General features: G+C 45.3%; 1 protein-coding gene across 2 annotated transcripts in view; it reads right to left on the bottom strand.

The window, feature by feature from the left end:
• LOC105496758 (cadherin 13) overlaps positions 1-23,230 on the bottom strand; it is a 1,175,273-nt gene that overhangs the window by 109,517 nt on the left and 1,042,526 nt on the right. For both annotated transcript variants that reach the window (XM_071085018.1, XM_071085017.1), the window contains one exon: positions 19,105-19,358. In XM_071085018.1, the coding sequence (XP_070941119.1) occupies positions 19,105-19,358 (254 nt within the window). The remainder of the gene's footprint in view (positions 1-19,104; positions 19,359-23,230) is intronic.

The raw sequence follows: 23,230 nt of genomic DNA, 5'->3' as shown, positions 1-23,230 counted from the left end.
CAAACAAACAAAAAAGCCCCAAAAACTATGCAAACACCAAACCATTGCTCTCAGGAGGAATACACGGTTAGGTTCCTGCAAGCCTCTGGTCACATGTTTGTCAACTCCTCAAGACATGGCCTTGTTTTATGTGCACTTCTGCTTAAAGACACCTTCCTTAATATATACAGTTGATCACTAACATTGCACTCATGGCTAGCAGAGCTGTAACTCATGCCTGACGGAAGGTTATGCTAACACGTGTTTCTTCTGTAAGGCATGGCGCAGCCTTCTGCGCCCGGAGACGCTGGAGAGTACTTCAGCACTGTGCTCAGGGCCATTTCAAACAGCAAAATTGCGAGCAAAACACACAAAAATAAAAACAAAAATCACGGCACTAAACAGATCACAAAAACGGCACTTATTTGTAGTATGAGAGCTGAAATAAGAAGGCAAAGTAAAAGAAGGCCTTGTTTGAGCTCAGCTGTGAATGTGCACATCAGGTGAACTCAAATTTTTCCCTGCTCTGCACTCCTCCAAGAATAACCATGAAAGCACCATAACTATTAATGTTGGGGTGACAAATACATTTTATTGAGTAGGTGAGTTCACAGATATGGAATTTATGAATAATGAGGATCAACTGTAATTCAAGGCAGAGAGAATGATGTGTGCACAGTTCCTGAACGGGAAGAAAGCTTGAGGAAGAAAGGCTGTGTGGTTGGAGGAGAGACTGCCGGAGGAGTGAGAGGAGAGGAAGCTCTGTGCCAAGGCCAGCCAGGGGGCTTCCTGGGCCAGGGCAGGGGGTCTGGGTTTTACTTAGTGTGAAATGGGAGGCACTAAAGGGCTTCATCAGCGGTTATATGGGATCTGAGTTTCAGTTTAACAGGATCACCCCGATGTGGATGGTACCTTGTAAGAATGGGAGACAAGTTAGGGCAATTATTGTCATCTGAGTGGACGATGGTGGTGGCTTAGACAAAGTATGTGCAGTACAGTTGCAAGAACTGCAGAGATTCTAGATATATTTTGGAGATGAAGGCCAGTTGCTGTGTTTACCAGTGACTAGGTAATCTATGTTTTAAGTATTTGGGAAATATTTACTTTTTGAGCTGTAAAATGTTTCATCTTTATAACTTTAGTGTGAAGCATCAAACAGTAATCACTTGCCTAGAGATTTGCCCTGGCAGCTGCCAAGTCCCCAATCCCAGTGAACTCCCTGGTGGGAGTTCCAGGTGGATCCAGTGTGGACTCGAGGGACGTCTCCTCATGTACTCACCCTGCTGGATCCCCTGGTCCTCCCACCTTTACAGATTTCAAAAGAAGCCCCAGACACAAAGAATACGAGTGAATGGGGAACAGAGATGAAATGGGCCCGCTGCACACGAAGATCCCTCCTTACACAGAATTATAAAAAGATATCACGGGTGTTGAAAGAACCTGCGTACTCTACTGAGCACGATTTTTTGTTTTTTAAACAGTGTTTTCTCTTGCAAAACAAAAGAAAGAAATGTTTCCCTGTTGAGAAGTTCTTTGAGGCAGGTGGATCACGAGGTCAGGAGTTCAAGACCAGCACAGTTCCGTACAACAGTGCTGTTAACTTAGCAGCCAGACCCCAAATCAGCATATCCTGAGTCCACACAGGCCCCAGGGTAGAGTGCACACTGTCCCCAGGAGTCGAACGGACCTGGGCCGGCCTGGCTCCTTCCATCTCCTGTCTTCTTTCACCAGCGTGTCTGATCCACTTCCCTAAAACAGCCAGGCTAGGTTGGCCACTTTCTATTATAGCCACACCAAATTGCTCCAGGTTACAATTTAGTAGCTGGCATTTACTTTGTCCCAGGCACTGTTCCCTGAACCTTCTGCATTAAATCACCCTTCATTTCACAACAACCCTGTGGGTCTCTGATTACCCCCTTTCTACAGGGGAAGACAATAAGGCTTACGAAGATTCAGGAAATTACCCAAAGAAATTTACACTCAGATTCACACTCAGGAAATCTAACTCAATGACAGCCGTCCTCACCTCTCTGCTCTTCTGCCTCCCAAACCAAACTGAAGCCAGAGAACCGTGCCCTGTGTGTGCAATTACAACCAGACCCAATAGCTTGCTGTCTCCGACTTCTGTTTTTCAGAATAAAATTGTGTGTTCCATTTCTGATTTTAGTTGATGGATTTATGACAGCTTTCACTGCTGATAGCCACAGCAAAAATCACAGCTGCCAGATGCCTGTAAGAGCACGGGGAGGGAGTCTGGCCAGACCTCCATGGACTCAAGGTTGCTCCCTGGAGTCAAGGTTGCAGGAAGTCCTAGGGATGCATTCTTCCTGGCTTGCTCTTTCCATAGCAGAGGCTCTTCTTGCCATCATCTGATGACAGGGATGGCTTGGCCTGCTGGACATCCACCTGTTGCATGGGTTGATGATACTAAACGCTTTTACAGACTCTGTGTGTCATGGTTTCTTTCCATTTAACTGTTTCATGCCCACTTCCCTGTGCATCCTATTCCTGTGATTGCGTTAGGGAGAACAAGGCTCTATCATAAACTTCCTAATTTTGCCAAACTTACTATAGGCAAATAGAGACTCTCGGGCTTGAAGGATGTGTTTTCCTTATGGAAGCAAAGGAAACTGACCTTGACTCTTTTTATTCCATCCAAGATTTAGGCTGTCTCTAGAAACGACCCCAGAGTGGCTGCACAGGAAAGGACAGACCTCTGGTCTCTTACAGCCTTGCAAAGAAAAGCACATAGCTGGCCGGACACAGTAGCTGGTACCTGCAATCCCAGCACTTTGGGAGGCCGAGGCAGGTGGATCACGAGGTCAGGACTTCAAGACCACCCTGGCTAATATGGTGAAACCCCATCTCTACTAAAAAATACAAAAATTAGACAGGCCTGGTGGCACGCACCTGTAATCCCAGCTACTCAGAAGGCTGAGGCAGGAGAATCACTTGAATCCGGAAGGCAGAGATTGCAGTAGGCTGAGATTGCGCCACTGCACTCCAGCTGGGCAACAGAGTGAAACTCCATCTCAAAAAAAAAAAAAAAAAAAAAAAAAAAAAAAAAAAAAGAAAGAAAAGAAAAGAAAAAAGAAAAGAAAAGTACAGTACATAGCCCAGTGGCCACAACTGCCAGACTAGTGCCAGACTTCCTGAGCACAAATCCCCACGTGTCCATCTTCCAGAAGTGTAACCTTGGGCAGATTTTTAATCTCGCTGGGCCTCAGTTTCCCCACCTGAAACATGGGAAGAAATAATAATATCTAGGTCATAGAGTCACTGCAATGGATGAAGAAGAAAAGAATTCAGGGAAAGTGTTTAGAACACTGTGCGTGGTACATAGCATTAAATTAACTGATTGGCATTTTTAGCAAAAAGAGCATAATGTGTAGTCATTTACTAAAGGTGTCTCTTTGAGACTGGTAGGGGTGTTTTTGTAAAATTTTTGGTTTTCATGCCTTATGGACTTAGTTTTTTTTTTACTTTCCACAAGCCAGCCCCGGGTACCTCACTGCTTAAATCTCATGATAACAGTCTCTTCCTCATTCCTGGTAAAATCCAAGGGGGCAGATAGAAGTTTCTAAATAATAAGTTTTGCCATCTGCTGTTTGCTTGCCTGTAAGCAAGCATTCAGAGATGACAGTGCCAATGAATGGATGGTGAGCTGCTATTAAAGGTGGGAGTTGAACAACTGATTTATGAACATTTGCAACTTGGCCCTTTGGTGGAGGTAGGCTTGATTTTGCAATTTTTCTAGAGCACACATATAACATAGTCATATTTTCTGCTAGTAAAACTGTTCCCAGTTTGGGCATTGGGATTAAATTTATCAGTATTTTAAGATGCTCTGCAAAGTACATCACACTGTGCAAATAACACCATGAGTTGTGGATACTCTGTCACCCAAACAAGTTTAGGATCCAGCTGAATGTTTGAAGTGAAATGAATCAGAGGAGACTGTTCCTCTGAGCAAAAGAGGACGTGACAATTCAGAACCTCTAATCATTCCTAGTCTGCTGTCTGTCAGGATTCATGGTTGCAAGCAACAGAAACCAGCATGGGCTATGTTAGGTGGAATAAAACAAGAACAGACCAGGTTTGACATTAGCCATCATAGAATGGACAGAAAGCCAGAGGATAGACTGGAAAAAGGAGTAGCCACCAAATAGAACTCAAGGGGAGAGAGGGAGGGATTAGGGACCACCACAAAGAGAACAGCTGAGTTCTCATGTTATGCTTCCCGTGCAACGAACATGACCTCTGCTCACCCCCTAATCACTCATGAAAGAGCATCCAGTTTGCTGGAGTTGTCTCATGTCCCATATCCACTCCTGCTGCATTGGGAGAGAATGGGAGTGGGTTACTACCTCCCACCAACACTGTACAAAACGGGGTTTTCTCCAAAAGAGGGTTTAGGATGCTGTGAAGGAAGATAAAGGATGGGGAGCAGCCAGGAATGAAAAACAACCATTCCAAATCCCTTCCACAAATTTGAGTCTTCTGCAGTGCCCGTGATGACCTCCACAGCAGACTTGCTGTTACGACTGTCCCCAACTGCCCTCTGTGAGGATGGGTGCTTATGATGTAAGAGTTAAACATTTGCATATTCAGCCCCCACACTAAAGAGTGTCTCTGTCACAAAGCAGGAACAGGTGACATGGGCCAGCAACCAGGTAAATCTCTGCAGGACACAAAGAGCCAAGCATGCTACAGAACAGGGCTGTGACTTGCAGAGGGCATGGTGTGGCTCTGGGCAGACCATCAGGGCAAGAGAAGGCACTCTGCCCCAATACCTCCCTTTGGGCTGGACTAGGGAGAGTCAAGCCAGGCCCCGATCTTGGTGACAAGTTTTAAGGAGACACTGAAAAACTCAATCATTCAGATAGATGTTTTCATGCAGTATTTTAGAAATCAAAACTAATGCAAAAATTAGCCAGGCATGGTGGCTCACGCCTATAATCCCAGCATTTAGGAAGACTGAGGTGGGCAGATCACTTGAGGTCAGGAGTTCAAGACCAGCCTGGCCAACATGATGAAACCCCGTCTCTACTAAAAATACAAAAATTAGCCAGGTGTGGTGGCACATGCCTGTAGTCCCAGCTATTCAGAAGACTGAGGCAGGAGAATGCAGTGAGCCAAATCATGCCACTGCAATCCAGCCTGGGCAACAGACTGAGACTCTGTTTCAAAAAAAAAAAATTGCAAAAATTCATAATAAGCAAAACATCAGATTTTTAAGTAAAGTAGGATCATTGTTACTGATTTTTCCTTTTGTGCCCAGCTCACATATGACTCAGCATGGCGCTGACGTGCACAAGCTGCTTTTCCTCTTTGGGCCCATTTCTTCTTCTGTAAACTTAAAGATAGGATCAGAAATGCTGTGACTCTGTGGATCCCTGGATCAAGAGTAGAAATGAGTTCAGCCTGCGTGGCAGATGCTCTGGGCCAAGCCTGAGCCTACAACCTGGTGGACTAGGCAAAAGCAGATGCCCTTTCTGCAACAGACAGTTAGCAATGTTGAGTAAACTGTGAGCCTTTCACCCATGGAAACCCACAGCCAGGCTCCAAAGAAAAAGAAGAGAAATCTCTGAATTTGGCAAGTATCTAGACTATAAAATAGTTATGTTTAAAATGATTGGGGAAAAGAACAGGGACCAGGAAGAAAGGATAGAACATAATTAAATAGAAAAGGCAAATGTGAAGAGCAGCTAAATATAAAGTCTAGAAATCTGATAGAGCATTATCTCATTAATATTTTGGACACCCCTGTGAGATGGGTGTGATCATCCCTGTCCTATAGATGAGGAAGGGATGTCGAACCTTTTGTGAGTGAAAGAGATGGAATTCAAATCCAGCTGTATTTATGCCAAAGAATTTTTTTTTTTTTTGAGACTGGGTCTGTCACCTAGGATGGCACACAGTGGTACAATGTTGGCTCCCTGCAACCTCTCCCTCCCAAGCTCAAGCGATCCTCCCACCTCAGCCTTCTGAATAGCTGGGATCACAGGCATGCACCACCATGCCCAGCTAGTTTTTCTATTTGTGTGTAGAGATGGGGTTTCGCCATGTTGCCCAGGTGGGTCTCAAACTCCTGGGCTCAAGCAATCCACTTGTTTTGGCCTCCCAAAGTGCTGAGATTACAGGTGTGAGCCACCGCGCCCTGCCAGCTATATACTTTTCTTTGCAAGGCTCTAAGGGGATTCTCAGGAAGCAGTGCCTCATGAGACACAGCGCCAGGCAGGGCCACTCCTCCCAACATGAGAGTGTCCCAGGACTAGGCCACAGCCCTATGTTCACTTCCCTCTTTGGGGATCATAGTCTTAATGATTTAAATTCCATCTGGATGTTGATGACACCCAGGCTTTTACCTCTAGCACAGACGCCACCTGATACCCAGCTCACGTGCTCCCTTTGTCTACTTCAAACTCAGCAAGAGCAAGACTGAGTTCCTGTACTTCCCTCCCCCAAGTTACTTCGCCACTTCTCCAGGGAGCTTGCAAAGCTCATAGATGTGCCCTCTGTGCTTCCAATTGCTTGGACCCTCCACTCCAGTCCTGTGCTCTGCCTCTGTCTCCCTTTCCCTTAACTGCCCTGCTTTCCTAATCCCACCAACCTGCTTAACACTTTCTCCATCTTCTCCAGAGCATCAGCCTCATCTCCCACCTTCCCCCAACTCACTGTGTGCTGGGCACACTCCTGCACACTCTGCCTTGGGGCCTTTGTACTTGCCTCCGCTACCTGGACCTCTCCACCCCGGATAGCTGTGTGGCTCACCCCCGCTTCCTGCAGTTCTTCACTGCAGCGTCATTGGTGAGGCGTGTGCTGACCCCCTGTCTACAGCAACGACTCCCCTCCTTCCTTCTCTGCTTTCTTTCTTTGCATTAATCACCAGCTACTAGGCCATTTATTGTATTTATTAATTCTTTCATTCTTTTTCTCTCTTCCACAAGAATATGATTTCCATCCAGATTTTTTTTTTTTTTTTTTTTTTTTTTGAGATGGAGTTTTGCTCTTGTTGCCTAGGCTGGAGTGCTGTGGCGTGATCTTGGCTCACCACAACCTCCGCCTCCCGGCTTCAAGCGATTCTTCTGCCTTAGCCTCCCGAGTAGCTGAGATTATAGACATGTACCACCACGCCCGGCTAATTTTGTATTTTTAGTAGAGACGGGGTTTCACCGTGTTCGTCAGGCTGGTCTCACATTCCTGACCTCAGGTGATCCACCCGCCTTGGCCTCCCAAAGTGCTGGGATTACAGGTGTGAATCACTGCTCCGGCCAACAGCTCCTTTTGTTTCTGGGGCTGCTGTATCCCCCAATGCCTAGAAAAACACCCAGTATGTTGTAAGTGTGGGATGAATGAATGCAGAGATAGGTTCTCCTGCCACAGCCCTAGTCCAAATCCCTAGGTCCCCCTTTCACATGTGCAGACTACACGCAGGGACTCAAGAATACTTAGAAGCAGCCATATAAGGAGGTCGGAATCTTCTAGTGAGGTTCCTGCCAACGCTATTGGAATACATGAGGAAAACCCCAAATTAAGCCTTTGTAGGAGGACTGTAGTTTAGAGCCTCATCACTTGAAAATACAAGCTTTGAGATTCATTTGGAAAGCAAATTGGGAGCAGATGATGAAATGCATTTCTTGAATTAGTTACATGAGTCACCGCCTATGGTTTCATTACCCATGTTAGGGTTAATGCCATGATAAGCTCCTCGTGCTTGCTGGCTGATGGGTGTTGGTGATTGACAGACAAACTCAGATAATAAATCAGCTATTTTCCCTAAGCAACTGACTTCGGTTGCAATCCTGAAATGTGTGGCTTTTTCAATCAGTGCTATGTTAGTAGCTTATGTAGCAATCCTCATCTATTTCAAATGGGTTTATTAAGAAAAAAAAGCTAAGTAGATTTAACAGCTTAGAAAATATTGGTCAAGGAACAATATTAACATGTGTCAATATTTTCTATATTGCTTCTGAGGATTAATTTCTAAGGCTGACAAAGAAGGACCCTGATAATTATATTCAAATATAGCCAATTTGAAACCATGTTTTCAATAATGAAAGTCTGGCCTATGGCAAATTTATAACAACATATGTAGATAGATGTTAAAAAGGTGGTTGATTTCTAAAATAGCCTTTCATACGTTTACCGAAATGGCCAGATGTTTCATATTAACCAAATCGAGCACCTTTAATTGACATGAATAATGAAAATCTTCAGTCTCTGGATCATTATAAAAGCCAGGATTCTATTTTTAGCTAGTGAAGCTCTTAAAACTTTAAAAATCCCATAGTTTAATTTGTGAGGCTTTGTTTCCCCCAGCATCTTCATAACAGAAAATCTGACCACTAAAAATAAGAGTAATCTGTGCTACCATATTTGCATAAATAATTAAAAATTCCACAGCAGAATAGGCAATAAAATGTATTGCTACCATAAACTTACAATGGAAGAATATCACTTTAATTAAAAATCACAAAGGCACCACTGTAAACAATCCATTTACGTTTCAAACTCTGTGTTTCTTGACTTAAGAAAGAAAAAAATATTAACTCATTAAAAACAAGAACCAAAAGAATGACCTCATCTTAGATCCTTTTATTGAGGTCAGTAACCACATTTAATTAAGATGAAGTGTTAGTAATACAGTTTAGTACATGAAGGCCTTCTCTTAATTTCCCCAGGTAGAAATGTTATTATTTGGTCTTTAACTTCTGATTAAAATTTAAAAGGTGGGAGTCACCCCAATCTAAACTCTTAAATCTGGTTTTGAAACCTGCTTTTGGGATTAGAAATCCTCCTTCCTCCCAATAAATGGTAGGCTACTACATATTTTTGAACCCCTATGTTTCTGAGAATGCCAGTGATGACAAAATTCACATTTTCAAGAGAGCTGATTTTTGCCTTTACTTCCAAAGATCTTAGAAGATACAGAATAAAATGTCCCATAGCCAGTCAATGATGGCTTTTGCTTAATTTCCCATCATTTTTCATGATTTCCTTTGAATGAGCTCCAATATTAGATTAAACAAGGTGTTAAAGAAAAGGACTTGATGAATCATGAGAAGACCAGTAAAAATGGAAATTGGGCATTTTAACAAATCTTTTGGGGCTGAAATGTCATTATTCTATGTTGTATTCTTTACCAGTTTGAATGCATGAATGAATTCTACTATAAAGTTAAAAAGCATCCAGGTCCGAAAGACTAGGAGGAAGGAAATGACTTAAAAAAGACTGAGCCCCAAAGAAATCAGGACAAAGCAGTTGTAGTTTTTCAAAGAGACGAGTATTTAATTTGGATCTGATTCAGATATTCTGTGTTCAAAGAATAGGCTCAATTTGGATCAAGGCTTCGGAAAAAGGGTTGGCTGACGGAAATGGCTCTTTAATGTAACTTTCATGGACTTGGAAAGTTCTGTGAGAGACCTGTACATCCTTCTAAAGTCTCCCTACTAGGATTGGTTACCCTTCCTGGGATTGGTTTAAAACAAGGCCAAATGCAAATGTTTTCATGGTTGGTAGACATTAGTCAATGTTCGAAGATTAAAAGAAAACAAAACCTATGATGTGGTTTGGATCTGTGTCCTCACCCAAATCTCATGTTGAAATATAATCCCCAATGGTGGCCGGGCGCGGTGGCTCAAGCCTGTAATCCCAGCACTTTGGGAGGCCGAGGCGGGCGGATCACAAGGTCAGGAGATCGAGACCACAGTGAAACCCCGTCTCTACTAAAAATACAAAAAATTAGCCGGGTGCGGTGGCGGGCGCCTGTAGTCCCAGCTACTCGGGAGGCTGAGGCAGGAGAATGGTGGGAACCCGGGAGGCGGAGCTTGCAGTGAGCCGAGATCGCGCCACTGCACTCCAGCCTGGGCAACAGCGTGAGACTCCGTCTCAAAAAAAAAAAAAAAAAAAAAAAAAAAAAAAAATCCCCAATGTTGGAGCCTGGTGGGAGGTGATGGAATCAGGGGAGTTAACACCATCCCTCCTTGGTAGTGTCTTCAGGATAGTGAGTTCTTGTGAGATCTGGTTGTTTAAAAGTGTGTAGCCCTTCGGCCCACCTGCTCCGGACATGTGAAGTGCCGGCTCCCTGTTTGCCTTCTGCCATGATTTTAAGTTTCCTGAGGCTTCCCCAAAAGCTGAGTGGATGCTGCCATGCTTCCCGTACAGCCTGCAGAGCCATGAGACAATTAAATCACTTTCTTTATAAGTTACCCAGTCTCAGGCATTTCTGCTTAGCAATTTGAGAATGGACTAATACAAGCTATGTCTACATTTTTTTTTTTTTCTAGATGGGGTCTCGCTCTGTCACCCAGGTTGGAGGGCAGTGGCATGATCTTGGCTCACCGCAACCTCCACCTCCCAGGTTCAAGCGATTCTCCTGCCTCAGCCTCCCAAGTAGCTGGGACTACAGGCAAGCACCACCACGCCTAGCTAACATTTTTTTGGTATTTTTAGTAGAAATGGGGTTTCACCATGTTGGTCAGGCTGTTCTTGAATTCCTAACCTCAAATGATCCACCCACCTTGACCCCCCGAAGTGCTGGGATTACAAGCATGAGCCATCACATTCGGTCATCCTATGTCTACTTATGCTGAAAAATGCGTGCATGCAGTCACCCCCAACCCAGCCGCCATTAATCTATTCTACGTGGTTATTGAGTACTGGTCATGCACCAGTCCTAATGCTGGGAGTGGGCTGTTTCCAGACATTTGAGCCCTTAAGAATTTTTCTCTGTCTATGGTGGCTTCACCCCAAACTGTATCAAATGTACTAAAATGTACCCACACTAAAAACACATTTGTTTCCTATAACATGTTTGAAATTATTTTTATACTTTTACTTTAGGAATTACTGTGCTATAAGAAATATTCTACTAATAGTCACCTAAAATTTATCTGCCATTCTTGCAAGGTGAGAGCTACAAATAGTTTGCAAATGTAAAGACACTTGCAAATATTATATTTAACCTAAAGTTGTCATCATTCCGTGGACAGTTGATATTTATTAATTTCAATTTTCCTGCTTTCTTTTTGAATTTTGGAGGCAATAGACTATGTATTCAGGTACCTGACATTTTTGTAGGCCCACGGAAAGTCTGAAGGTCTTAGTCCTGTGCCTAAAGTGCTTAATTAACTCAGTGGTACTGAGGAAGCTCTGGTGGTTCATCAGGGAAGGAGATAAAAAGATGACTGTTAACTCTCTCTGAGCACAAAGTCTAGTGGGAAGATGGACAATTATGCCAAGGATTGGGGAAGTGTGAAGCTTGGTGAAGTTACACTAAGAGATGCTCAAAAAGCTTTAAGCCAACATCAGCAGTAGGCGCAGTGGTGTGGATGAAGCTCCGGTGTTCTCATTCACCACATTAACTCAGCCTCTGTAAACCATGCTTGTGTGCTTTCCTCCTTTAACCATGGCTCAGGGAGGTTCTGCTCTCATCAGTAAAAAGGGAGACCAAGATGTTCTCATTTACAGGGTGGTTACAAGAAGACTGGTAACAGTGCTTTTGGTAAAGTTCTACATAAAAATGTTAGGTATTTTAATCATCCCAGCAGCAATATTATTACCATCATTTTAAAAAACCCATGTCTGCAGGGGGTTGTGAAAATCTTAGCCGAGTTTGGTCTGGCACCCAATTCCCTAGAGGCAGAGACCTGTGCACAGGTGGGAGGAGAGCAGGGTTTCTGGGGAATCCAGCCATCTGCTGAAAGTGAGCCAGGCATGGTGTAGGGGAAAAAGCAGTTTGTGCCACTCTGCTCTGTCTCCTTGGCTGGAGATCTTTGGTTCTTAGTTCCCAAGGAAGCAATTTATTTACTTCCTTCTTCCTCCCTCCCTTTCTTTCTTCCTTTATAGGGACACCATCATTTGCAGCAAAAGTTCTTGCTGTTATGACGATAAGCTTCCTGGGAGGCTGTAGACAGAGTCTATTCCTTTCACCAGTGAATTCACCGCACCTAGCACAGTGTCAGGCCCACAGTGGGCTCTCCACAAATACCATGGCATGAATGAATGCATCATTGCAATCCATACGCTGTTCTCTAGCACTAGTCTTTAGCAACATCATCTATTATTTTCATTATGCAAATATCTAATATCATGGGATATTTTTCCCTTTTAAAATGTACCCTGAAGTTATTTATTAAGTAGGAAGTTTCCATCTAAAAAGGCGTTCATGGCAGAAAGTGCTATCTACCTTACAATATCCATTCTTCCTTTCTTCCTTAGTAAAGAACCTTGGTTTAAAAAGCAAGACACATTGCTACCCAGTCAAATGACCATACTTCCCATAATCCCTTGCAGCTAGGTGTGGCCATGTGACCAATTTTGGCCAACAATATTTAAATTAAAATGTGGTTGATTCCAGAAAGTCTCCTTAAAAGAGAGGGAGTATCCCTCTTCTTTCCCCATTTCCCATCCTGCTGTCTGGAATGCAGATATGAAGGTTGGAACACTAGCAACCATAACAGACCATGAGGAAGAGGGTGCCAGTCTAGACATGGTAAAATAGTGAGCGAGTAGAACCCTGTGTGGGGCCGTGTGGGGCTGCCACTGTCCCTGGACTGCCATGCCTGCTCTAGACCTACTTTATGTGAGAAAAAAAAAAAAGTCAACTTCTATCTGCTCTGAGCCACTGTCATGTTGAATTTTCCTGTTATGTTCAGCCAAACTTAGTCCCCACAGATAAAATGCTTGACACATACTTGCAGGTCTCCTGGATGAATGACCCTTTCCACAAAACGTGTTGAGCAGTGATATGAAATTTTACATGGGTAGGAACAATATTTTTCTTCAACACATATCTTCTGTATTCAAAGTGTAGGCAGGAGTCTCTGCTGTGGAATTGTTTACTATAGATCCTGGGCAAGATGAGTTCTGTCTGAAAAATGTCTGGAATAGGAATTGTTACTTGGTTGCCCTTGATTGTAGAGAGAAAGAAGTGGGTCCTCCCCACTATTCAGAAGGATTTAACTGCTGGCTGCCTTCCTAACGTAACCAAATCGGGAATCTGATGGAGGGTTAGTTCCCATGTTTCATTTCACTGTTGGAGAAGGTTTAGCAAATGTAGTTACTTCCATTTTGCATAATTATCTTTGAGGTACTTTTTTTTTTCTTTTTTTCTTTTCTTTTTTTTTTTTTTTTTTTGTGATGGAGTCACATTTTATTGCCCAGGCTGAGTGCAGTGGCAGGATCTCTGCTCACTGCAACCTCTGCCTCCCAGGTTTAACAGGTTCAAGCAATTCTCCTGCCTCAGCCTCCCAAGTACCTGGGATTACAGGGATACACCACTACACCCGGCTAATTTTTGTATTTTTAGAAGAGACGTATTGGCCAGGCTGGTCTTGAACTCCTGATCTCAAGTGATCCACCTGCCTCAGCCTCCCAAAGTATTGGGATCACAGGCGTGAGCCACCATGCCCAGCCTGAGCTACTCTTTCTAACAATAATGAGCAAACCAGTTCAGTTATATGAGTCCACTTCTCATTAGAGATACTCCAATATCATCAGCATATTTTACCTGGTGCACCTACGGGACAGCTGCTACCCTGAAAGCACAAGCAAGTCTTATCATCATCACATGTGGAGAGGACAGAGTGGGAACCTGCTCTGTTTTAGGACCTGATGTACATGATCTTGGAGAGGAGAAGGACTTTCTAAATTGTGACATCAATTTAGAAATAACGGTAAATATAAATTTGACTGCTTAGACTTAAAAACAAAGAATTCTGTATATGCCAAAAAACGTTAACAATACAGAGTAATACTTTTGCTCAACCAAAGTATTTTCAGGGACTTGTCTTCAGGATATTAATGATGCATTAAACAATTTCACTAAAAGCATGCCTGCTAATGTTTTAAAAAACTGCAAACAAGTGTAAACAATGTAAATAGTCAACAACAAGGTTATAAACAGATGAGTATATCCCTATAATGGAATAATAGCACACTATTCAGTAATGAAAAATAATGGCTATTTCTTGGGACAGAAAGCTGTTCAGCATATACTGGGAAATAAACATGGTGAGTTTTGAGGGTGGATAATGCAAGCCAATTTTGGTAATGAAGAACAGAATACTCACATACGTGACTGAGGCAGATAGACCCAAGTGGTGAAAAAGGGATTTCCTTGTCTGAGATGATGACAGATACTTTATTATCTTCCTGATTCTTACCTGTCTTTTCAAAAGTTTCTTCCAGAAACTGTCTTAACTTTATAATAAGGATAAGAAGATAGTGTCATTAAAAAGAAGAATTTCATCTGTCACTAGACCACTGCTGTTCATTTTGGTTTGGCTAATAACACAATGTGAAGGGCTTTTTAGCGAGTCTTAATAACCCAGGCTTTTTAGTGAGAAGATTCCCTCTGATGTTTGGACACCCCTTGTCTTTGGAGTCCCAGCTTCCTTGGAGATCAAGGCACCTTTTGCTGACTTGAGCATTCCCTAGGGAGATGAGAGGGTATCTGGCTGTGGTCAGCAGAGGAGCGGTGGTGCCTGAGGCGTGCATTTCCTCATGCGAGGCAGGACGTGGCCCAGGAGCTGGACTTAGCTGGAAGTGTGTTCCTAAGTTTCGGTGGGGTTGGGGTTGGGGAGGCGGCTTTCCATTTTGACCACGGAAGGAGCCCCCTCAGGGAGGAGGTGACAGTGGCCATTAGGATGGGCAGGCCCCGCCACAGGATCCCAGGATCTCAGGATCCCGGTCTGTCATGGGGGCTTTTAGTTTCGAGGGCCTGATAAATAAGGTGAGATGAGATGGGGTTGTTGGAGCTGAATCACAGGGAATGTCAGAAAAGACAGAGATGGTGGGGTGGGGAGACAGAGACAGAAACAGAGAGACAGTCAGGCAGAGAGACAGAGGAAGGAGGAGGAGTGAGGGTGGATAGGTAGTCAAGGAAGTGACCGTGTTCTCGGGACGCAGCAGCAACTGTGGTGACCGCAAAGCCAACACAGTCAATCTCAGGATTTGCACAGTAACTGAGCTCATTCAAGCGAAGCTGTCTTCAGTGGAGACTTTCCCCTTCAGAGAACACACACATTTTAATTTTACCTGTCCTTAAACTGACTCTTTGCTCATCATAATCGTGAAAAACACAGCCCTGGGTGGAGATTTTAGATGCTAAAGAGACACGCGACACATGAATGAGCATGTGCAGCTACTGCACAGGTGCCCCCGAAAGACCACCCGGAACAGCTTCCTAGTAACGCCTCTTCCCACCTCCTTACGAATAATCATGGAAGACTCCCAGAAGGGAGCCTCCCTGGTGTGGGTCTTTGCTGTCTCATTCTTGCGATCAGCCCAGCCCGAATCCTCTCTCTCAGAGTGCACTGGCGATTCTGCACCTAACTTTCAATCTATTCTTTTTCTGTTGCAATAAATGACTCTATGCTGCACTTCTTTTGCTGTGTGTCTCTTGTTTAAATTCTTTTAAACTAAGAAGACAAGAACAGAGGTATCACATCAGCAGTCAACAGAAGGAAGAAGAAGAAAGAGATATTAGAGATACTAAAATGTTATTAGGAGATGCCTGACTCCTGTTTTGTGGAGGAGGAGGAGGAGAAGAAGGAAGAGTTCTCTTTGAGATAAGTTTCTTCTTCCAATGCCTGCTCCCTGAAGAATCATTACTACAACAGCAGTAACACCATGATGTGCAAGGCCGTTGCATCTATCTGAGAAGACTGGGTAACTCAGCATAGACAATTAGATTAGAAAACTGTCTCCCTCCCTGGTCCCTCTCTGCAGCCCCATTCCTCCGCTGCACACACAGGCCCCCAGGGACAGCACTTCTCAGTGTGCAGGATCAAAGGCTGCAAATAATTAACGAGCCTCTTTTTCCCAAAGAGCTCCCGTGACAATAGCTGAGATGTTATCCTGGCTTATTCCAGGAGAGGAGGGGAAGAAAGGGAGAGGAGGGGAAGAAAGGGAAAGGAGGGAAAGGTGGGCTGGCGGGGTTGGGGGGTGGGAAGGGAGGGAAGGGCTGGGGGGAAGGGAGGAAGGAAAACGGGGGAGGTCCAGCCAGTGCCAGGCTGAGAAAGGGTCACGTGTGGGCTGCTGTGGCTGCCAGCAGGAAGGAATATGTGTGAGGAGTGAGGCCAGAGAAATATGTGCAATACACACATATGCACATGCACGGACATATTTACTTTGCTCCAAGGTTGGGAAAGGGATTAGTCCAGCCATCACTTAGCCAGGCCAATTTGTAAATGCTGGAACTCTTACGCAGACCTAAGAGTCACATTGTCCCTCCCTCCCCAGGCTGGAATCCTGTCTCAGGCAGCTGCAGAGACACATTGCAGCTCTATTTTCTGTGGGGTTCACAAGGTTGACCTTGGTGCCAGTGGCTCTCTGTGGTTCCTGATTACTCAGCATTTTTCCCATCCTCTGGGACGAGCCTCCTGCACTTCCTCGGGTAGCCGCCCCTGCAGGCCCTCAGAGCTGGGTGCTGGGGTCCGTGGCAGGCTCAGGCATCGGGACTCCTGGCACAATCCGTCCTGCTAATCTTCTGCTTGGTTCAGAGAGTTGTGCTCGTGACTCAACCTGGGCCTTGGGCTGGGCTACTGATTAGGAAGGAAGATGTTGCTTTCCTCTGGGAGGATCAAGGACAGATGTTGCTGGTGCCTCTTCCCTCTTCCCTCTACAGATGTGCAAATACGGCTGAGCATAGAGACAACCCAGGGGAAAGGAGAGCCAGATATGGAGAAGGAATATGGTCTGAGCACCTGAATTCCATCATGCTGGAGGCCTTCGTTCCCATGGACTTTTCCATTAGGTGTGGTGACCCATGCGAGTAAGCAGGACCCCCCTTTGGCCTATGTCACTGTGAGTTGGTTCCTGGTTACTTGTGATGGAAGGCCACAGCTGTGATTATCACACTCGCTAGAGAAACAGGAAGATCCTCAGAACTTTCTGCGTTCCAGCTTCTCCCCATGGGTGTTACCTTCAGTCATTTCTAGGTTGCTTTCTCTGACCTCCTTCTCTTGCACAGCGGTGGGATCAAGTCCCTTGTCTGCCAGTGCTGTTTAATAGTAACGTGACCTTTGCTCCCCACGGCTCGTTTGGCCCGGATGCTCCTTAATGTCTCGGCTCTCCGAGGCGCCCCTCCCTCCCCAGGCTGGAATCCTGTTCCTAACTCAGTTTGCTGGGACTGCACCTGTGGCCTGCCTCCATACTCCCAGTAGCAAGCTTCATTTGCCAGACAGGATGTTCATCCCTCCTTCTCAGTCAGCCGCCCTCTGTGCTGGGTATCTGCAAACATCACCCCGATCGATCACTAGTCAAGGTGCCTGGAGCAGGGAGGCGCATGACCCCAGCTCCAGCAAGGCAGAGCAGCCCTGGGAATGTGACCATGGGCCGAATGACACTAGAATGGAAAACAGCTGGAGCTGGTTTATTCTCGCTGTGAGATCCTGAACTGCAAGCCTGTCTGTTCCTGTGACTTAGAGCCTGAAGGATGCCCTAGCTCCTGTGCTATCTCAAGCGGGTTCTTCAGATATTCCTCCATCATATGTAGTATCCATAGGGTCTTCCAGCACATTTTCTCTTTGCCCAAGTCAGCAGAGCTGGTCTTAATCAAACAACCCAGCCTGACCTTCCTCTCCCACTGTCTGTCCCATCTTTGTGGGACATCTAGTCCTCGGTCCTAGACACCTCCATCCATCCCTCCTCATTGCATTAAGTCTTTTATGACTGGCAGCATCCCATGTTGTTCCAGCAATGGCAGAGACACAGGGTCCAAAACATCAACCTGATTTAACTCATTTTATCACCCTCAGTGTCCCTGCTTTCACCTGCAATTGCAGAAATACAAGATGACAGATAAGCTCACCTGTAGACATCCTACCTTTGTCCAACTACCTTGTAGTCTGTTAAACTACCAGTTTTCCCATCTAAGTACTTAAGAGAGACTTTCTCTTTGATGTTTAAATTGCGTGTTTCCATTGTCAGATAGCAACAAGAAAAAAAAGGGAAAAAAAGAATGGCTATTTCAGATTCACATTATTATAGGATTTGGTATTATTTCACACGCTTGTCTAGTTCATCTGGCATTCGGAAAGCTTAGCCATAAAAATAAATCCACTTTTGGGGTTGGAAAATAACTTTTGCTTCTTCTCTGCCAGCTTGCTCCAAAGTAAAGTGGTTGACTCAGTCCCTGTTGCACATTTTCAGGTGTTTCAAATCAGGAAAATCAGACATGTGTTTATTGTGTGTCCAGTACTTGATTATTTGTATCTCATATGAGAAGAAGATTAGATTTTGGAGGAGGAAGATTAATAACTTTCTTCTGCAGAGACAGGCGTGCATTTGGATCTGCACGCTGATTTAAGTTTATTGTGAAACAATGCACCAACGAGGGTGTCTTTTATTTGTGAGCATTAGATGCACCACGGGTAGAGAGCGACCATTTAATTAAATCTCATTATGAAAATGCCTTTTATCTAAACATCAGGCAGAGCTTAAGAAAGGAAGACAGAGATTTCTGAAGACACTATTATTATTATTATTAATTTTTGCCTGCCCCTCATCAGGCAGAACACCAATCCCAATGATCTATTTCCAAGCGCCAGGAAGTGCCTTTGCTCCTTCCCCTCCTGACAGCTCAGCGTCAGTGAGCATTTAGCAGCTAGAAGGAGCATGAACTTTGCAGAGTGTCCTGTTTCCATCCTGATTCCTCTGCCACCAGGCTGGGCTGCTTGAGCAAGTACTGAACCTCTATGAATCTGCAATACCTGTATCTGTAAATGGAGTTAGCTAAAACATTTGTCATGAAGCAGTGCTAATGACAAAGTAGGCAAGTTTCTGAGATGCAGGAGGCTACCCGGAGTGGCTCCCTCCTCTCTCCCTTCAAGGACTGTGCTCAGGGCCAGCAGACCTTGCTGGTCATTTGGGAAAACAGCCCTGAAGCTACTCTCCTCCCAGGTCGGAATCAGGTGGGAGCACCACCCTCACCAGAGAGCCTGGCCCCCTGCAGCCGTCAGCCACAACCTCCTCGCTATGACGCTTTCCTCCCACTTGCCCGGATTGTTAACAAGTTTAATTTAATGGTATCTGCTCCTGACAACCAGCTTCTGCGACTGGAAAGGAAAAGCAATTCCTGCCCACCTCCCGTCTGTGGTTCCGGAGCCACTCACCCACCTGATGGTTTGATGCTGCAGGGAGTCGGGGTCCGTGGCATTCACTGTCAGTAGCACACTGCCCACAGAGATGTTCTCCTGCCTGGTCACCATCATGGGGTCTGGGTAGAAGACTGGGCCCTCGTTGACATCCAGGACAGTGATGTGGACAGTGGCTGTGGAGCTGGGGCCATAGGAGACATCGGGTACGAGTGGGTCCTCATTTTCCACTTTGATCAGCAGGGTGTGAAAGGCGGAAATCTCATAGTCCAATGGCTGGAAAGCAGACAGAAGGGTCTCAGGATGCACACCAGCCACGAAGGGCAGGTGGTTTGCACAAACTCCCTCTGAAATTCCACGAGCCACAGTGGGCCTTCAGGGATGGAGCTGGGCTTTGGAGGCAGCCTGTGTAATTGGGGGGCTATCTTTAAGACAAAGAATACGAAACATGAAAATGTGAGATTAGGTATGGATGTTGGTTTTTTGTTTGTTTGTTTGTTTTTTATTAAGAAATGAATGACAACAGATGACTTGAGCCTTAGTGATCTGGGCAGTGAGTGACTTGAACCTTAGTGAGCCTCCCTCTGAGATCTTGTTAGGCAACTCCCTGGCAACGGCGAGGCTTAAAGCCTCCCTGCCTGGAACCTGTAACTCCACAGCCCCGACACCCATGGGGGCTCTGGTAAACAAGACCACAAAGCCCAAGCCTCAGTCTCTTTACAGCAAGATAACCCTGCCTGTGTGATCACAGTGGATCAAATGGAACAGTAAAACCAAAGTTTTCTATTTAATGTTTCTCTCTCACTTGCCGCAAAGTCAAAGGGTCTCTATGTCCCTTCAAGCATAGCCTGGGCGCATGGTTTCTAGTAGAGTACAATGTGGGGAAAAGGATTTGAGAGTCTGAGCCATGTGGAGTTAAGCCGCTGGGCCCTGCCCATCTGAGGGCATGTGAAAATGTATGGGAGCATTTTCAACTGACTCAAGGACTCTACAGCCATTTGCCCGGCGGGGGACAGCAATACTAGATTCAAAGCCGTGCCCAGGACAGTCCCACACAATGGTGGATTGTCCTACCCCAGTGTCAATGGGCAGCCTTGATGAGGACCACTCTAGCTGATTTTGCAAAGGGGGCCGATAGTACCCACCTCCCCCAGCCACTGTGTGGACTAAACCAGAGGATGTCAAAGAAACTCCATGATAAACATTAGGAATACAATGGTGCTGCCAACTGAGTGTCTGTCACTCTCTTTCCCAACCACGAGAGCACATGATGTGGCGGCTGCAGGCATTTCCCAGAGTGGGGCTCTGTCAGGGGTGCATGGGGAGACATTTAGGTAAGATGAGGGCATACTGCTTCTGTCAAGTTATTTTCCTAATGCTTACTGGCACAAGTAGCTAACCCATCAGACCCATGCCATAATGGGTATTCTTGCAAGAAGGACAAGACTAAATGAGTCAAGAGATTTGATTTACACTCAACTAAAAGTAAGCAACCACAGTTGTAGAGGTTGCTGTGGATGTGGGAAAATGAAAGCAGAGATGAGGACCATTGATGCTGGGGAAAGAGCTGGCACCAAAGTGGGAGTGGAATCTGGCAGGTTGGGTCAGAGTGTCTTTAGGCAAATAAAGTCACTTTCATAATAATTACAGCTGACATGTATTCATGGCTAAGCACTCCACACATGGGAGAGTGTGTGCACACATACACACACTGGAGATGCTTCCTGGTTGTAACTGGACTTCCTCTCTTCACCTAGAACAACTCCCAGCAGGGTTAGTAATAGGATTTTAAGAGTTAACAGATGCAAAGCTCTTAGTACTGAGTGGCTGCAGAGTGGTGTTTCGGTTCGATCCCTGTAACACAGCAGTAATTTACCATTCTATCCTTCTTTCTATGGATCCTAATAATGGATCTCTGTCCATCCCAAGTGATGCCAGAATGTGCAACCTCAGTAAAGTAAACTTCAAACCAGGGCCAGGGAGCTGCCATGCTTGGAAAATACAGCCATTCATCTCAAATAGGACCCTGGAGGGGGCAGAGCCTTTGGCTTGTTGGGTCACGAGAACGCTGAGGGTGGGTCCTCTGAACAGCAGTGAGATGCCGAGCACCTCAGTCTCCCAAGGGCCATCTCCACCCACACCAGCACTAATCACAATCTTGGCCTCATTTGGTCTGACATCTCATTCCCCAGAGCCAGAGACCTACGCACAAGCAGAAGGATAGTGGGGTTTCTGGGGAATTCAGCCATCTGCTGACAAGTGAGACAGTCAAGACGCTTGGAAATAACCAATTTGTGCCGCTCAGCTCCTTTTCCTCGGCTGGGGACCGCTGGTTGTTTTTTCCCAAGGAGACGATTCCCTCCCTCCTCTCCTTCTTTCCTGGGGACATCATTATTTGCAGCAAAAGTTCTTGCTCTTATAACTATAAGCTGCCTTGGAGGCTGTAGACAGAGACCCTCTCTTTCACCCGTGAATACAGAGCACCTAGCACAGTGTCAGGACCGTAGTGAGCTCTAAATAAATATCATTGGATGAATGAATGAATGAATGAATGAATGACAGTAATTCTTGTGCTTTTCTCTAGCACTAGTCTTTTGCAACACAATTATATATCATTTTGATTATGCAAAAATCTAACATTCTTGGATATTTCTACCTTTTAAATCCCCTGTTTTTTAAATTAAATAGAAAGATGGGTGGGGGTCAAGTCCTGGCCCTGATGCATCATAACGCTGGGACCACCAGCAAGTCACCGCCACCCCTGAAGTCTCAGCTTTCTCTTCAATAAAATCCTAGGACAGAGGATTGTTGTAAAGATCAGGGGACAAGATGAATGCTGAATATTTCCCATGGAGCTAGGCCTAGCATTGATATCAATAACAAGAAGCTGTGAAGATGGTGAGGAAGAAGAGTGGGGAAGCAAGAGCTGCAAGAGTCATTTCCCCAGCCCCAGTTTTTCTCCTATGTTCCCAGGCTGACACTCCCTGAACAGAACGCCCTGAACGGAATGCTGGCTTCGGAGGAAGTATGCCGTGGAGGATGCCACAGAGGAAGGGGAGCAGCGAGGGAGGGAGCCACGCAGTGAGAGGCTGGCCTTAGGAAGGGAGCAGGGCCACGCTAATGTTTATTTCCATTCACCCAAGGTAGGATCTACTAACTCCAGCTGTACGATGCCCAGGGCCAGAACACCTAGAGCTGGTGACACATGGATCTCTCTTCCTAATCCCCTCTGAGGGCTGTAATTGGATTAAGAAGCCCTCTATGATCTCACAAAGTACACAATCTTATTAATGTGCTTTGTCTGTTGCCGGGCCTCTGTGTCAGGGATGGGAGGAAATTGAAAATACTCCTGATGGAAGCTACAGAGAGGCAATTCAATTAATATTTTTTCAAGTGTCAAGAGAGGGTGTAAACCATTGTCCTGGGAAATTTAAAGCTTGGAAAAGCTGACTCACATGGGAAGGATGGAGGACCTGGGTTTGTTAGCTGGAAGAGGGAGGATCCAGAACTGACTGGATAGCTATGTTTAGGTCTGTGAAAGGTTTGGGGAACCAGGGATGCTTTCTGGATGCTACTTTCTTTGAGGACAAAATAGAAAATAAACTTAAAATGCAGGATTAATTATATTCGGCTGAAAGAACAACTGTCTGGTGGTTTTAGAATCAGTTTAGAAAGCAACTAAGGGTGTTTCTGATCTGAAGGTTTTAAATACGAAGCAGGAACTCATTTGTCAGAGCCACTGGGATTTCGTCCTTTTGAGAGGCAGGACTGTACTGGAAACCAGCAGCATCCTGAGGCTCCAAATAGTTGTTCCGTATGTTGGATTGCTAACTGGTTAGGGCAGACCTGCTCGTGCTTGGCTGCCCAACAGCAATCACCAGCCCACCCTCTTCCTTATCCACTGTAAAAGTCCAAAGGCCAGATGTGGACTTTCTCAGCTTTCCTTGAAGTTAAGGAAAATCTGTCATCGGCCAACGAAACATCATGGGAAATTGCCCAGGGTACCCTTAGAAAGGATGTTTTCTGCCCCGATAAGAGGAGAGGGTCACATGAGAGCACCTTCTCTCATTTACCTGGCTGCCCCCTTATGTCCTGCATTAGGACACAGCAATGGGAAGACATGATGCCTGGGGCTTTGGCAGCCACTT

The sequence above is a fragment of the Macaca nemestrina genome, chromosome 18 (assembly GCF_043159975.1).
Source record: "Macaca nemestrina isolate mMacNem1 chromosome 18, mMacNem.hap1, whole genome shotgun sequence".
Lineage (NCBI taxonomy): Eukaryota > Metazoa > Chordata > Mammalia > Primates > Cercopithecidae > Macaca > Macaca nemestrina.
This window is presented reverse-complemented; position numbering and strand designations above follow the sequence as displayed.